The sequence below is a fragment of the Xiphophorus hellerii genome, chromosome 8, assembly GCF_003331165.1.
Source record: "Xiphophorus hellerii strain 12219 chromosome 8, Xiphophorus_hellerii-4.1, whole genome shotgun sequence".
Classification (NCBI taxonomy): Eukaryota; Metazoa; Chordata; class Actinopteri; order Cyprinodontiformes; family Poeciliidae; genus Xiphophorus; species Xiphophorus hellerii.
This window is the reverse complement of record NC_045679.1, coordinates 29,132,189-29,146,962: the sequence shown is the minus strand read 5'-3', so window position 1 is coordinate 29,146,962 and position 14,774 is coordinate 29,132,189. Positions and strand designations below refer to the sequence as shown.

At 39.0% G+C, this 14,774-nt stretch overlaps 1 protein-coding gene and 1 long non-coding RNA gene across 3 annotated transcripts in view; one reads left to right on the top strand and one right to left on the bottom strand.

Moving 5' to 3' along the window:
• The window catches only part of mapkap1 (MAPK associated protein 1), a 32,597-nt gene extending 28,829 nt beyond the window's left edge, over positions 1-3,768 (bottom strand). Inside the window, exons 1-2 of one of the 2 annotated variants that reach the window (XM_032569012.1) lie at positions 3,511-3,768; positions 2,362-2,822 (exon numbers count right to left, since the gene is read on the bottom strand). In XM_032569012.1, coding sequence (XP_032424903.1) covers positions 2,362-2,644 — 283 coding nt within the window. In that variant the 5' untranslated portion in view covers positions 2,645-2,822; positions 3,511-3,768. The remainder of the gene's footprint in view (positions 1-2,361; positions 2,823-3,510) is intronic. The other variant, XM_032569011.1, reaches the window with a different exon arrangement.
• A 2,780-nt stretch (positions 3,769-6,548) lies between these two features.
• On the top strand, positions 6,549-8,007 carry LOC116723849 (uncharacterized). Its single transcript, XR_004340050.1, has 3 exons — positions 6,549-6,930; positions 7,039-7,145; positions 7,237-8,007. It is a non-coding gene; the product is annotated as an uncharacterized LOC116723849 (long non-coding RNA).
• Positions 8,008-14,774: the final 6,767 nt, after the last annotated feature.

The window sequence follows — 14,774 nt, the reverse complement described above, 5'->3', positions numbered from 1 at the left end:
TTCTTTTATCATTTTTTTTTTTTGCGGGGGACAATTCTAAACTTTTCTATTATCACCCCCACCCCGGGATTTCCCCCCGTGTATCCTCGTTTCATTGTGTGGACAAAAGGCCAACGGAAAAAAATCCACATCCGAAGCAACTATGTCAGTGAAGTAGCTAAATATGCTAGTGCGGGTTATTTGCGGCCGCTTCTTTAAGTCACCATCCCACCCTGCAATAGCTGTAGCAGTGACGTGCGGTCAGGGGAGTCCATCCATCCATCCATCCATCTTCTTCCGCTTATCCGAGGTCGGGTCGCGGGGGTAGCAGCTTCAGAAGGGAGGCCCAGACTTCCCTCTCCCCGGCCACTTCTTCTAGCTCTTCCGGGGGAATCCCAAGGCGTTCCCAGGCCAGCAGAGAGACATAGTCCCTCCAGTGTGTCCTGGGTCTTCCCCGGGGCCTCCTCCCGGTGGGACGTGCCCGGAACACCTCACCAGGGAGGCGTCCAGGAGGCATCCTGACCAGATGCCCGAGCCACCTCAACTGGCTCCTCTCGATGTGAAGGAGCAGCGGCTCTACTCTGAGTCCCTCCCGAATGACTGAGCTTCTCACCCTATATCTAAGGGAGAGCCCAGACACCCTACAGAGAAAACCCATTTCGGCCGCTTGTATCCGCGATCTCGTTCTTTCGGTCATGACCCAAAGCTCATGACCATAGATGAGGGTGGGAACGTAGATTGACCGGTAAATCGAGAGCTTCGCTTTATGGCTCAGCTCTCTCTTCACCACGACGGACCGGTTCAGCGCCTGCTTGACTGCAGACGCTGCGCCGATCCGCCTGTAGATCTCCCGCTCCCTTCTTCCCCCATTCGTGAACAAGATCCCGAGATACTTGAACTCCTCCACCTGGGGCAGGACACCCCCCTTGACCCGGAGAAGGCACTCTACCCTTTTCCGGCTCAAGACCATGGCCTCGGATTTGGAGGCACTGATCCCCATCCCGGCCGCTTCACACTCGGCTGCGAACCGCTCCAGCGAGAGCTGCAGATCATGACCTGATGAGGCCAGTAGGACCACATCGTCCGCAAAAAGCAGAGATGAGATCCTAAGGCCACCAAATCGGATCCCTCAACACTTTGGCTGCGCCTAGAAATTCTGTCCATGAAAGTGATGAACAGAATCGGTGACAAAGGGCAGCCCTGGCGGAGTCCAACTCTCACCCGGAAACGAGCCCGACTTACTGCCGGCAATGCGGACCAGGCTCTGACACCGGTCATACAGGGACCTGACAGCCCGTATCAAAGGGCCCGGTACCCCATACTCCCGGAGAACCCCCCACAGGGCTCCCCGAGGGACATGGTCGAACGCCTTCTCCAAGTCCACAAAACACATGTAGACTGGTTGGGTCTACATGGGTCTACATTATTCTACCACGGCAGCACAGCTATGGATGGCATGTAAAGGGATAGTGTTTTTGCTCTCCAGCGTTGTCCGCATGCATGAAATTTCTGTATGTAAACAACAACATTCAGGAGGGTCTATATTTGCAAATCTGATTATTATTAAGTCAGTGCCTCACCAGCTATGAACTTTACCGCACGTCACTGAGCTGTCGGCAGGGTTAAAACAATACTGTCACATTTAAGGTGTGATAGCTGGTGTTCCCATATATTTCATAGCCTAAAAGCTCTGACAAAAGCCGGCTAGTAAGTTGCTAACATGTAAACAAATGACGATTCAGGTTTGCGACGGAAGTCAAGTTCCGAGCCCATAGTTTACGCAAAGCCTCATGGGGGCTAGGAATAAGGTGGATAGCACTTATTTTATTGAGTTTGCTAAGATGTGTTGACTTTATATGCAATGTCATTTTAACTTTTCGATCAACAACCAATCAAAGTTAGCTCAGTGCTTGCCTGCTGTGGATTTTAAGTAACATGACACAACAACACACACTCAACAACGACACCAACAGTTTGATAACTAGGATCAAATTGGTATGGATGGAACTGACCTTGGATCTGTCTGTATGACTTCATTACATTGACTTTTTTCTACAGTGACTTGAGACAATGTTATGAGTTGGCTCTATATAAATAAACTGAACCAGTCCTGCTTGTCTAAAATTGGCTACTTCCAGTTTCATCTAGTCCACTCTCCACATTTCACTGAATGATTTTTATATAGCTAACATACATCTGATCCCATGATTTCACCACAACAGCAATCATTTTCAATGACCCATAAGAGTCACAGATTGGACACAGCACCACGGAACTACAGAGGAACAGGCTTTCTGGCTGCCTGAGCTGTACGACCTGTTACAACTGGGCCCAACAGAAAGCCTGCCCAAACAACCAGCAAGCGCCTGCAGATGGGTTTACCTGTGTTGGAGCGTCGGCGGATGCCAAAGTCCCAGCTAGAAGTGATGTCCATGGACTGAGAGAGGTCACAAGTATGACTGTCCACCATGGTACCACTATCTTCACTGAGAGAGGTGGACTCAGATGACCCACAGCTGCCGCTGGTTACCAGAGTAAGCTGGCACTTCTCCAGATCCACATCCTGGTCTATTAAAACCATCTCACACATTCCTGTATCATCACTGGTCACATGGGACTGTCTGATGTGGGCCAGGATAATTGCTGGATTGTCCAGGAAAGCCATTTCCTGAGTCTTACAAAGCAGAGCCTAAGGCTTAGGGAGGTTTGGCTTTCTTTTACCTTAGGGCTCTTTTCCAAAACAGTTCCTGTTGAATGGCGTTAAAGCAGTGGATTATGATGAAGCCTCAACTCCTCCTGCTGCTCTAACTACTGATTCAGCTCCATCGTAGAACTATCAGCACCTGGTTGGAGTGAGAAGGCTGTTAGCATGAAGCAGGCTGGAGAACAGGGCTCAGTGCTGTTATTCACACAGACAACATTATCCTGATGAGGACCAGGTTTTGTGAAACAGAACAGCAATCAGTGATAAACTCTCAAGGAACTTACGCAACAACATTAGTGACTTAGTACTTGTAGTTCAGACACTTTCCAGTTAGACATGAGGGAACAGCAAACATAAACTATAAAAGTTAACCATAAACACAAGGCTGTCTATAATTTCAACAAATGTTGCTGTTGGAATGGAGAAATCAGATCCAACGGAATGACTGTGTTCCAGACAGCAGTTCTAACAGGAGGCATTAATAAGCAGGTGAACTCAGCTTAGAAAGTCTTAGTAATCTCATCAAACTGATGTTCAGGAAAGACTTAGTGTCAAGTTTTTGTTAACAACTGTTGAAATGTTTTAGCCCAGACGATTTCATGGTGAACGCGTAAATAAAGCATGTTGCTATATGTTTAGACTAATGCAGGCTGATGTTAGCAAAGAGGGCTATTGCTCAGCCTCCTAATCTAACCTTGCAAAGTAGTTGCGTTAAAACTTCTAAAAATAAAATAGCTTGCACATTTAGCACCAAGGTACACGTCACACACTTCAACATGTCACTGTACACAAAAAGGCTACAAACAGCATTTGATGGATTTAGTTACCTCGTAAACCAACCCGGGGATCACGGAGACTGGATCTGGTTAGCTGGCTGTAGTTAGCCGCTATCAGAACCTCTTAAAATCCCACTTTCAGAACTGACAGCCAACAGCGGGAACAAAGGTCTACGACAGCGCATTATCCGTGGTAACTTGAGATAAAGCAAATAGTTATTTTCAGTGTTAACAAATACCATATAACAGAATCACAGCGTTACTCCAGGACAATTCCTTATATTTTGGTGCGTTTAGTTTGCCTCGGAAATTGGAACTTTATTATAGAAATGACGTCACACCAAAATACTTTGAAGTTGGAAATCTTAATCTGCCATCTAAACCTGATCTTTATTACTGTGCAAAGTGTCTACATCAATCACGGTTAGCGATATAGGTCGAATCCTTAAGCATGTCTTTCATCCTATGACTAGATGAAAGACTAGCGGGACTACGTGACAAAATAATACACAGTATTGGTGAAACTTAATTAACGACATACAGACCAGATGTTGAGCTAATGAACAGTTTGTCAATGCTGAATTTGAATTAGATGTAGGGGTTGGTAAGTTTTTTTTTTTTTTTTTTTTTTTTTTCGGTTTGTAAATGAAAATTCCAACATTTGAATACAACTGTAACACAGCATTCTTCTTCTGGACTTCTTCTGCTTCTTTGGTTTCGGGCATCAAGGGCAAATTGCTGCCATCTCCTGTTCATTGTGAACGGGAGATGTCAGCTATGCACAATCTAGAATCTACACACTTGAATTAAAAGGCTGAACTGCCTCACTTAGCATGCAGACAGGCTTTACAGAGCTCTGCTAATAGTTAATATTGGATCCAGGTGTGCTGAAGCAGAGACATCTAAAAGTTGCAGGATACCAGCCTTTCAGAGACCACTGTCAAAGAACATAAAAAAATTCAAAAGGTAGGTAAGATTTAACATAGACTTTGGTTGTATAGTTTACAGTTCAGCAGCTAAAACTCATCTAGCCAAATTAGACATTATTCAGCGTCAGGCATTCAGATTGTGCACAGGAACATTTAGATCTACATCAACAGCAGCAATAGAAGTAGAAATGGGAGAAACGCCTTTAGGTTTAAGAAGAACAAAACTAATAAATTATTGGTTAAATTTACAAGGCAGTAACTTGGATCATCCAACATGGGAAATTTTAAATCAATGCTGGGAAAAAGAAAAAAGAGAAATGAGCAGTTTTGGATGGACAATTGAAAAGAAAAGAAAAGAAAAGAATTTAAAATATGTAGCTTAGTCAAACAACACCAATATCAATTATACCACCCTGGATTCTACCAGAATCAATAGTAGATTTATCATTAATGGTTAAAAAAAAGATACATCTTGTGTCATAGATAATTATTCAGTACAATTATATGTAAACAATTATTATCAATATACAGTATTGAAATGTCTATAGATGCATCAAAAATAACTGAAAAAATAGGAATAGCATTTGTAGAACCAGAATTTAATATAAAAATAGGAAAACAAATAACAGATGGATCATCACCCTAGTGAAAAAATACTTTAGTATATTTCAAATATGCTTACATTCGTGTAAGTACATTTTAAGTATACTAAGTATTAAGTGTGCTACCTATAAATATATACAAAGTATACTAAAAGCATGCTTGTACCAATTTTGACATTATAACTTTAAACCAGGGGTGCCCAAAGTCGGTCCTAGTTCTCTCCCTGGTGGTAGTAACAATCTTTTCACCATGTCAATATTCTTCCTAGGCTATCTAACGAGCCATCATTTGATCCAGGTGAGTTAAACCAGGGAGAGAACTAAAAGTTGCAGCATTCTGGCCCTCCAGGACCGACTTTGAGTACCCTTGCTTTAAACATACTTAAATATAATTGTACCAAAATACACTTTTAAGAAATATATTAAATAAAAGTATACTTTAAGTGAACAAAATATGTATTTGCTCAAGTGTAAATATATACTTCCTCAAGTGTATATTTAAAAGATATTTTAAATATCTTTAAAATATATGCTTTAAAGATATTTAAAAGATATCTGAGCATATATTTTAAAATATATCCTCAAAATATAATTTTTTAAAATTCACTTAACGCTTACTTAAAATGATTAATTTCAGTATGTTTAAATTACGTCTCAGTGTATACTTTAGGCTAATAAAGTATGCCATTTTAGGTCCCTTAATAATCTTTTACAATTTTTGTTAAAATGTCAAAGAATTAAAAAAATAACAGTCCTTATAGTGGAACTTGATGTAATGTTGTTTAACAAAGTAAATAATGTTTTCATACCTCAAAATATCAAACATTGACAGTTTAGTGACAGAGGTTCTACAACCAAAACAATACTTGTCCTTAACACTAAATGTAGCAGGTATCATCCATCCATCCATCCATCCATCCATCCATCCATCCATCCATCCATCTTCTTCCGCTTTATTCGGGATCGGGTTGCGGAAGTAGCAGCTTCAGGAGGGAGGCCCAGACTTCCCTCTCCCCAGCCACTTGTTCCAGCTCCTCCGGGGGAATCCTCAGGCGCTCCCAGGCCAGCTGAGAAACATAGTCCCTTCAGCGTGTCCTGGGTCTTCCCCGGGGCCTCCTCCTGGTGGGACGTGCCCGGAACACCTCACCAGGGAGGCATCCAGGAGGCATCCTGACCAGATGCCCGAGCCACTTCAAATGGCTCCTCTCGAGCTGCTTGACGTGAAGGAGCAGTGGCTCTACTCTGAGTCTCTCCCTATCTCTAAGGGAGAGCCCAGACACCCTACAGAGAAAACCCATTTTGGCCACTTGTATCCGCGATCTCGTTCTTTCGGTCATGACCCAAAGCTCATGACCATAGATAAGGGTGGGAGCGTAGATCGACCTGTAAATCGAGAGCTTCGCTTTTTGACTATCTTCAGTTGTACATCTCTCTGAATATGATCTTTTGTTTTCAGTTTCTTAACTAAAACACGGAAGCTGTCTTTACCCAATCCATTTTCAGATGTATGATGTAAGATGTGTTAGTGAACGGCATTAGCTCCAGTTCACACTTCTGGCTCCACCAGATCACCAACCAGTTCTGAGGATGCACCTCCACATCGTCTTCATGGTGTAAGGCATTTTTTTTTTTTTTACTGAGCAGCTGGCTACATTTTTAACAGCAGAAACTGGTGTGTTGCCACTGCCAGCACTAAGTGCTTAATAAACATGATTTGATTTAAAAAATAATTGGACAGAATTTATTCCCCTTGTTAATCTACCATTTCTCTTTCATACATTTTATTCATTGTTAGCTTTCAGGGCCCTGTGATGGACTGGTGACCTGTCCAAGGTGAACCCTGCCTCTCATTTTTTGACTGCTGGAGATGGGCACCACTAGCCCCCCTCACCACCCTGCAAGAATCAACGTGTTCAAATCATGGATGGAAAGCTTTTAAGGTAGTTTGTCTCCCTTAAGTCCACACTTAAAACAGCTTCATAGTTAATGCCAACATCAACTGATTCTATGATATTGCTGACTATTTTTTCTACTTCTAACATAAACAGGCAAAGAAGACACCTGAAATGTTTTCCACCCCAGGCATCCAGTCCCAATCATCATCAGTTCTGATGATGCCACATACATAGCGAGTCCACAACGCTATGCTAAAATTGTAAGTCTTACTTTTTTCTTTGCTGTTTTTCTGCACTCTTTAAAATACAACTACTTTCTCTGTTTAATTGCTCTATTGTTCTCTTTTGTAGGTTTCTGTAAAGTGTAGTCGTGCAGTGAATAGGAATGTTCTGTCGTTGATCTTCACTGTTGTTAGGAAGGAGAAATTTCAGTTTGTCTGGAGTAATTCTGGAATACTTTGACATTGTATTAAAACAATACTCTGTCCTTGTTGAAATATTTTTCACATGTCCTCTAAAGTGTACGGATTGTTTTATTGTGCTAATTTTCATAAGCATGTTGTCTGTAAACTTTGAATGTGTTGACAATTGTACAATGCTGTTATAGTATATTGGCAATGTACTCTTGAAAAATGTGGGTAACACTTTATTTGACAGGATGTGCATAAGACTGACATGATACTGTCATAAACATGACATAACACCTGTTAGGAACATACTAACAGGTGTCATGAAATGTCATTCAGTAAATAATGGGAGAACTTCCACTGTTGTGAGGCGGCAGCTTGGCAACAGAAGAAACGGAAGATAAGTGGCGACACTGTTATAAAATGTATTTAGTTATTAGCGGCTCCCTTGACAGAAGCACAAGGCATGTTTATTTTGTAACTAGAATATTTCTAATATTGATCAACTGTAATTGTAATTTTTGCTTTATTGTAATCAAGTACGGTATAGTTTTTGAATCGGTTGATGTTATTAGTAGTGAATGTTGTTTTCAAACGTTATGGTTGTAAGAGAGTGTTATACTGTCTTTTTGTGTTTGTGTTTGTGCTACAGCTCTTACGGTGAAACTCAGGATTTACTTCCAATAAGCCTCACTGTTCATCAGTAAAGCCAAAATCCTTCACTTGAGGGGGGGGGTCCGCTACACCAGTCATCCCATTTTTAAAGCAAATTCTCATTAAAAGTGTCATTATTTACTGAATGACACTTCATGACACCTGTTAATATGTTCCTAACAGGTGTTATATCATGTTTAAGACAGTATCATGTCAGTTTTATGCACACCTGACCATTTGTAGTCCTTTATGACATCTGTCATAATGAAAATTTATAATGATAAAATAATTTATATTGCTATTTTCACCCTGTGGTTTGTACTGTAAAGCAGTGGTCCCCAACCACCGGTCCGCGGACCAATTGGTACCGGGCCGCGCAAGAAATAATGAACTACTTCCGGATGTTTTATTTTGAAAATCCTAAACCGGATTTTACCAGTTACGTCTTGCGCGTCAAATTTGAGCCAACTTGTAACACAATGAGTAACAAAACAGAGTCAAGATGGCGGCTGGCGTTTAGACGTTATTTGGAACTTTCCTCCAACTTTATTCTTCTCCTGTCAGAACAGATATATTTGTAATGTCTTCATCCTCTACAACAAAACGCAAAACTGAAGGTCATCTAGTACTTACTCCTACGAAGTCACCGTCTACCAAGAAAGGTAAAATGGAGCAAGCCACAGCAGAGAACGTGATAGCGGTGCTAAAGCTAGCTATCGAGGAGCAAGGGACATCTATTGGGAAATCCATCGATGACTTGAAGTCTACTATTAATTTTCTCTCCGCTGACATACAAGATATTAAAAGCACACAGCACACCACGGTCAGCCGAGTCAGCAAAGCTGAGGAAAAGATTCAAACACTGGAAAACAAAGTCCTGGAGCTAACATGCGAGAAGTAGCGGTGGAATCTGCGGCTCCGTGGCATGCCCGAAGAAGGGACGGAGGATGTAAGGCTCAAGGTAGTGGAGGTATGTCAGAATATAATCCCAAATTACAAAGAGAAGATTCTGGAGGTGATTGATTCAGTATATCGGCTAGGTAGAAAACATCCTACCAAGTCACACCCTAGAGATATCGTCATTCAATTCTCTATGCAGCATTTCCGCAACATGATCTGGAAAATGGCAAAGAATTCTGGCTACTTGAAGCAAAGAAATCTCCTGTTCAAAGAAGATCTTTCTGTGGAAGACCGCGAGAAACGGAGCCGGCTGTGGCCAGTAATCCAACAAGCCCGCAAGATCGCGTACTTTGTAGGAGGACGAGCTTTTGTGGACGGCAAGAAAATTGAATAACTGTTTCGTCGGATTCCATTCAACCTAATAAGGAGGAAAAGTTCTATGTTCCCAGTTAAGTTCGACTAAAACTCAGACCCTTATCTTGTTTGTTTATTACTATGTTTAAGTTCTTCTCAGTTAATGCTCGAGGACTGAGGGATATCACTAAAAGAAAAGCTTTATTTCTATTTGCAAAAAATTGTGGTGCTGATTTTTGTTTGCTTCAAGAGACTCATTCCATTGATAGTGACTATAAACTTTGGAAAGCTCAGTGGGGAGAAGATTTGTGGATGGCCCATGGAACTCACCGTGCAGCAGGTACATTAACTTTGAATGTACCTTTCATTCAAATTTAATAGCAGCATCATCTTCACCGAAACCAACCCAGCTGGACACTATATTCTCACAGTTATCAAATGTGATAATTCTTTCTTTCTTATTGGTGACATTTATGGTTATAACGATGCCAAGGAAAATGTCATGCTGTTTGAAACTTTGAACTCCAGTATTGATGCTCTTGTTAAAAAATTTAATGATATTAAGATAATTTTAGGAGGAGATTTCAACATTACTGTGAATGATGAGGTTGACCGGTGAACTAGCAGGCAAAGAATAAATTCTCAGATTGTTGACTTTATGAATGAACGAAGTTTAATAGATATTTGGAGGCTAAATAATCCAAACACAAAAATCTTTACATGGAAAAACAAAGCTGGTTCGCAACACTCAAGAATTGATTTTTGGCTAATATCTGACTCCTTACAACATTCAAATTGCAAAGCCGAGATTATTCAAGCGCCTCTTACTGATCATAAAGGCATTTTGTTAGAGGTTTGTATTTCCCCTAATAGAACTACTAAAAGGAATCCTGCATATTGGAAGATGAATAACTCCGTTCTTAACGACGAATTTGTCTGTTTATCAATTAAAAACAAAATTGCAGAGCTCTTAAAACTAGCACAATTTGAAAATAATTATGGACGTTACTGGGAGCTTTTAAAATATGAATTAAGAAAGATCTTAAGTAAAGCTGGGGCAAATAGAATAAAAAATAGCATAAAGGAGGAAACATGCTTGGTCTCTGAGTTGATTTCATTATCATCTACTCTTCCTGAAAATCTATCTGAACATCAGAGAGCCAAGTTACAAACCCTTCAGCTTAAACTTGATCAAATTTATATTAATAAAGCAAAAGGAGCTTTTATACGTTCACGGGCCAAATGGTTAGAAGAGGGGGAACAAAACTCTAGCTATTTCTTCAAACTTGAAAAGCAAAGACAAACAAAAAATGGTATTACTAAACTTAATTCAAATGGCACAATTATTGATGACCCCAAAATGATTGCCAATATATGTGAAACGTTTTACAAATCATTGTACGAGTCTAGACATTCTCCTGAGGAACATAATTATTTCTTTAACTCCTTAAGTGGTATAGAAACAATTGGTGAACAAAACAAAATATTATGTGACTCTCCAATCACACCTGATGAAATTAAAGAAGCTATTAATAGTCTTAAATCAAATAAATCCCCTGGTACAGATGGACTTACATCAGAACTTTATAAGACGTTCTCAGAAGAACTCACTCCATTTTTACATTCTATATTTATTGAAAGCATTAGGAATGAAAGACTCCCCCCATCACTTTCTCAAAGTCTAATTACTCTAAACCCAAAAAACTCAGAAGGATGCATTAATTTTGGATAATTGGCGTCCTATTTCTTTACTTAACAGTGATTACAAAATCTTAGCCAGTTGTTTGGCAAAAAAATTAAAACAGTTCTTAGTGATATTATAGAGGAATCTCAGAACGGCTTTATGGCTGGAAGGCATATTATTGATAATATAAGATTGGTTCTTGATATCTTAGACTATCCAGAAATGGTTTCAGCTAACAGCGTTATTTTATTTTTAGATTTTCAAAAGGCTTTTGACTCGATAGAACATGAGTTCATCTTCAAAACCCTCAGCTTGCTTTGGAGAGAATTTTCAACAATCAATCTGCACTCTTTATGCTTATGGAAGTAGCTCAATAAAATTACCCCATGGAACTACCAAAAGATTTAAAATAGAACGTGGGATTCGTCAGGGATGCCCTGTATCACCCTTTTTGTTTCTTCTCCCTATGCAAATTCTAGCTACTTTTATTAAAAATAGTGATCTCAAAGGCATCTCATTTGCAGGAAAAACTATACTATTGAGTCAACTAGCTGATGATACGACTTTGTTCTTACAAGATACGTTTCAAATTGATGTTGCACTTAAACTTTTAAATACATTTTCAGTAGCCTCTGGTCTTAAACTTAACTTATCTAAATGTGAAATTCTTCCAATCAATAATTGTAATGAATTATCTTTGTCAGGAATTCCTGTGAAATCTGAAATTAAATACCTTGGGATAACTATAGTTAAAGAGTAAACAGCAAAAATTAATAAAAACTTTGATCCAATTATACCCTCTTGCCAACAAAGATTTAATCTATGGTTACAAAGAGACCTGACTATCACTGGTCGAGTCCTGCTGGCCAAAACCGAAGGTCTTTCTCGTCTTGTCTATGCCAGTTCAGCTCTTAATGTCCCAAACAGCCTTTGCACTAAAATTGATAAAATACTCTTTGATTTCATTTGGGGAAAAAAGCCCCATCTTATTAAGAAGAATGTTATGATAAATAGACTAAGTTCGGGTGGTTTCAATGTTCTGGACTTTAATATCCTACATTCTACATTCAAAGTTAGGTGGATCCAAAGATATTTGAAAAATCCTAATTCAATATGGCATTGGATTCCTACACAAGTCTTTAAATCCTTGGGTGGCCTAGACTTTTTATTAAGATGTAACTACAGACTGAATGTTCTGTTCTTTGTGTGGGAAATATGTCAGTGTTTTTTAGGGGCATTGCTGTCAGTTGCTATGGCAATGAGTAGCCTGGCCAATGGAGAGAGCAAGGAAGACATGGTTTTGAATTGTACTTTAGCGGTTTTTCCCCTTTGCTGTACGAAATTAATAATACCTAAATTTCCAAGTTTCATTGAGTTAACGGAATTATTCTACCCCTGCACTGCGGCTATGAATGGCATGTAAAAGAATAGTCTTTTTGCTCTCCAGCATTGTCCGCATGCGGGAAATTTCTTTATGTAAACAATAACATGCAGGTGGTCTACATTTGTGACAGATAGTCAGACGCCCTCTCTCCACTGTTCTGATGTGTCTCTAGAAACTGAATATACAGCTCTTCCCCTCCTGTAACATTACCATATGATTTCTCTAATTCTTGAAAATAAGTACCTGGTGTGGCTTGGACTCCAATGAAAAGAGTCACATTTACAGGCAGGGGTAAGTAAGCCATTGAGTATCATATGGCGCTGCTGCCCTTCCGATGGGCTAATGTTGTTGATCACTTGCTTAGCTCGAAGCCGCCATATGCTAAAATCTTTTTCTGTAGGAAGTTTTGGAATGTTGCCAGAGAAAAACCATAGCTCTCTTGGAGGAGGCTGGTGCACTGGTGAGTCCTGTTTTACAATATGTTCTACTATAACTTTTTGGACATCAGCAGGCAAAGGGCTGATTAATACAGTCTCATTTGCTGCCTGTGTACGATTTGATGTTTTCATCATCTACGACAGTTGGACTTGAATGTTGGGTTTTGAGTGCAGATGCTGGAGTTGATGAATGATGATACAAGGTTTCTTCCATCATGTTTTCTACAAATACGACTTGCAGCTACCCAACTTATTGTAGCAGGGTCCATTTTGTATTTTAGGGCCAACTTATGCATTTGTTCCTGAAAACTCAGGAAAAAGAGTCATGTTACCAATGGCATGTGCAAGAGGTATTACTTCCTGACTGAATGATTCATTTTCACATTTAGAAATGCTCTGAACTTCAACCCCATTATAGAAAATGTGCAAAAAACCCCAAAAACAACCAAATTATTGGCTTCAAAAATTTATCAATTCGAGAAAAAATTTTGTTAGCAAAAGCAGAAGGCATTTCCCGTTTTAACTTACCCAGCTTTGTCTCTTTCTGTAAATAAACAAACAACTGAGATCATTGATAAAATGCTTTACAGATATTTATGGAAAATAGGATTCATTATATCAGAAAATCAGTCTTAATGAACTCATATGAACTTGGTGGCCTTGATTTTCTTTTCTTTTCAACATAAAACAATATGTTCAAAATAAATTGGATAAAACAATTTCTTAAAAATTCATCCTCAATCTGGAATTTTATACCTAATTACTTTTCTTAAAATTTGGTGGCCTTAAGTTTAGTCTCCTTACTCTCCAACATTAAAAACTCCCCATAAAGCTATCTAATTTCCACAAACAAATGCTTCTTTCCTGATTTCTAATTTACAAGCACAATTTTTCGCCCCATCAATATCATCTTTGGAACAATGGAGACTCCAACAAAATGGAGACATTTTGTACAAACATAAGTCTTTTTTCTTGGAAAATTGGTCTGAACATGGAATCATCTTAGTTCAGCAGCTTTTTAATCCTGATGGTGTCTTAATGTCTCATTCTGAACTTCAAGAAAAGTTTGGTCTTCCCTTATCACCAAAGAAATATGCGTTTGTTTTTGATGCTATCTCATCTGGTGTTATAATGCTTCTTAAATCCTCTATAATTTCTGTACTGAATTTACCAAGTCTAGACCCTGCTGAAATTTGTGTTGGTCAAATCTGTTTTCCACTAAAAAGCAAAGGAACAACCTTAAGAAATAAAAAAAATATTTAAAATGTTCAGAAAAGGGGATAAAAATGTGAAATCAGAGGATTTTTAGTAACATTTAGTAACATTAACATTATACGTGCCTTATTAAGTATAAGTACGTGCCTTATTCCGGAAGGACATTGTCTCTGTTTCAAATGTTATCTCTTATTGGACACCCGCTTCGGATGTTATCATCCCATAGAAAAAAGTCTGGTGTCTTCCGTCTAACTATTTAATTGTTAATAAGGTCAAAATAGTGTCTTTTAAGGTTTTATCCCTGCAAGTTTTTTCTTCAACGTTACAAACAAGACATGAACTGTTCATTCCGCCAACCATATAAAGAAGATCTCTGTCATTTATTCTGGACATGCCATTTCTCATGTATTATTTGTGAAAATATCTGTACATTTATTTCCCAAAAAATTCTTGGTGACTTTTCCCTCACTTATGTAAATATGTTGTTTGGCTTCTTCTCCTATCCCACTAATAAAACAAAACATTTTTATATTATCAACCTAATTTTATTAGTTGCAAAAAATGTATGCATAGATCTAAATTCTCAAATCATAAACCTTGCTTTTCAGCCTTTAAAGAGGAATTCAAACATTATATTAGAACTCTCCGCAATTCAAAAAACAAAAGCCATTAAAACAGCAGATATGTGCGCTCACTTTAACATCTTTCTGAGTTAACTTTTTATTTATATATATATACTTTTCATTTTATTTGTGCTTGCTATATAACCCCCTGACATTGTCTTCTCCGTTTTATTTGTTAGTGTTGTTAATTTTGCTGTTTGTAAACCCCTTTTATTATCAATAAAGAAAAAA